Genomic DNA, 905 nt, shown 5'->3' on the forward strand with positions numbered 1-905 from the left:
CCGTAACACACCTTTATTAAAATCAGGGGTAAATAGGTATTTTTGCTCAAATTTATGTCTCTCTCCTCCCAAAATAAAAATAGCACAAAAATGGAAGAGAAACAAGATCAAAAGGGAGGGTTTTGTGAAAATTAATATTTGGATGACAAGAATGTGATGATTGTTGTGGCTCAAGGCGCCTGTGTTGGTGAAATTGCTTAATTCAAGCTTGTTTGAGATGAAAGAGAAAGCTAAGGTTCTTTTGATTTCGAGGATTTCATTGGTGGATTCGAGCAAGCACGTGGTGATTGTTGAGGGTCTTTTGCTTTTGAACTATTTGTTGAGAGTTTTGGACTATAGGAGTGCTTTTGCTAAAGAAAAAGCATGTGTGGCACTTCAAGTTTTGACCTTTAGCAAAGAAAATGCACAGGCTATTGGTTCTCGAGGTGGGATTTCATCGTTGTTGGAGATTTGTCAAGTGGGTACTCCTGGTTCTCAAGCTTTTGCAATTGGGGTTCTAAGAAATCTTGCTTTGTTTAGTGAAATTAAAGAGAATTTCATAGATGGGGTTGGTGTTCTTTTGGGGGTTGTGAATTCTGGGACTGCTTTGGCTTAAGAAAATGCAACTGGGTGTTTGTGTAATTTGGTTTCTGATGATGAAAGTTTAGGGAAGATGGGGTTCAGTGTTTGATGATGAAAGTGCTCGTGTGATTGGGTGACTCCATTTTTTGGATTTTCCTATCCTAGCATTTCTGGGCTCTTCATGCTTCCAAGCATAAACTTGAGAATCTTCACTTGCAGCAATGATATATTTCCCATCTTGACTAAAAGAAGTTGAAATTTGGTTGCTTGTATTTCGAAAACCTGCTATATATCCAACCAACAAACCCATTACCATAACCAGAAAAAGGTTAAAACACACAAGC

At 38.1% G+C, this 905-nt stretch overlaps 1 protein-coding gene across 1 annotated transcript; it reads left to right on the forward strand.

Annotated features, from left to right (window-relative positions):
- Positions 1-217: 217 nt before the first annotated feature.
- LOC111988871 (uncharacterized) lies at positions 218-595 on the forward strand. Its single transcript, XM_024020678.1, has one exon. It carries the CDS (start codon positions 218-220, stop codon positions 593-595), a length of 378 nt encoding a protein of 125 aa, XP_023876446.1.
- Positions 596-905: the final 310 nt, after the last annotated feature.

This window comes from Quercus suber, unplaced genomic scaffold (genome assembly GCF_002906115.3).
Source record: "Quercus suber isolate HL8 unplaced genomic scaffold, Cork oak 2.0 scaffold_231, whole genome shotgun sequence".
Classification (NCBI taxonomy): Eukaryota; Viridiplantae; Streptophyta; class Magnoliopsida; order Fagales; family Fagaceae; genus Quercus; species Quercus suber.

Bases quoted from the DNA above. Each gene is read 5' to 3' on its own strand.
- LOC111988871 (XM_024020678.1), top strand. From the start codon at position 218: ATGAAAGAGAAAGCTAAGGTTCTTTTGATTTCGAGGATTTCATTGGTG.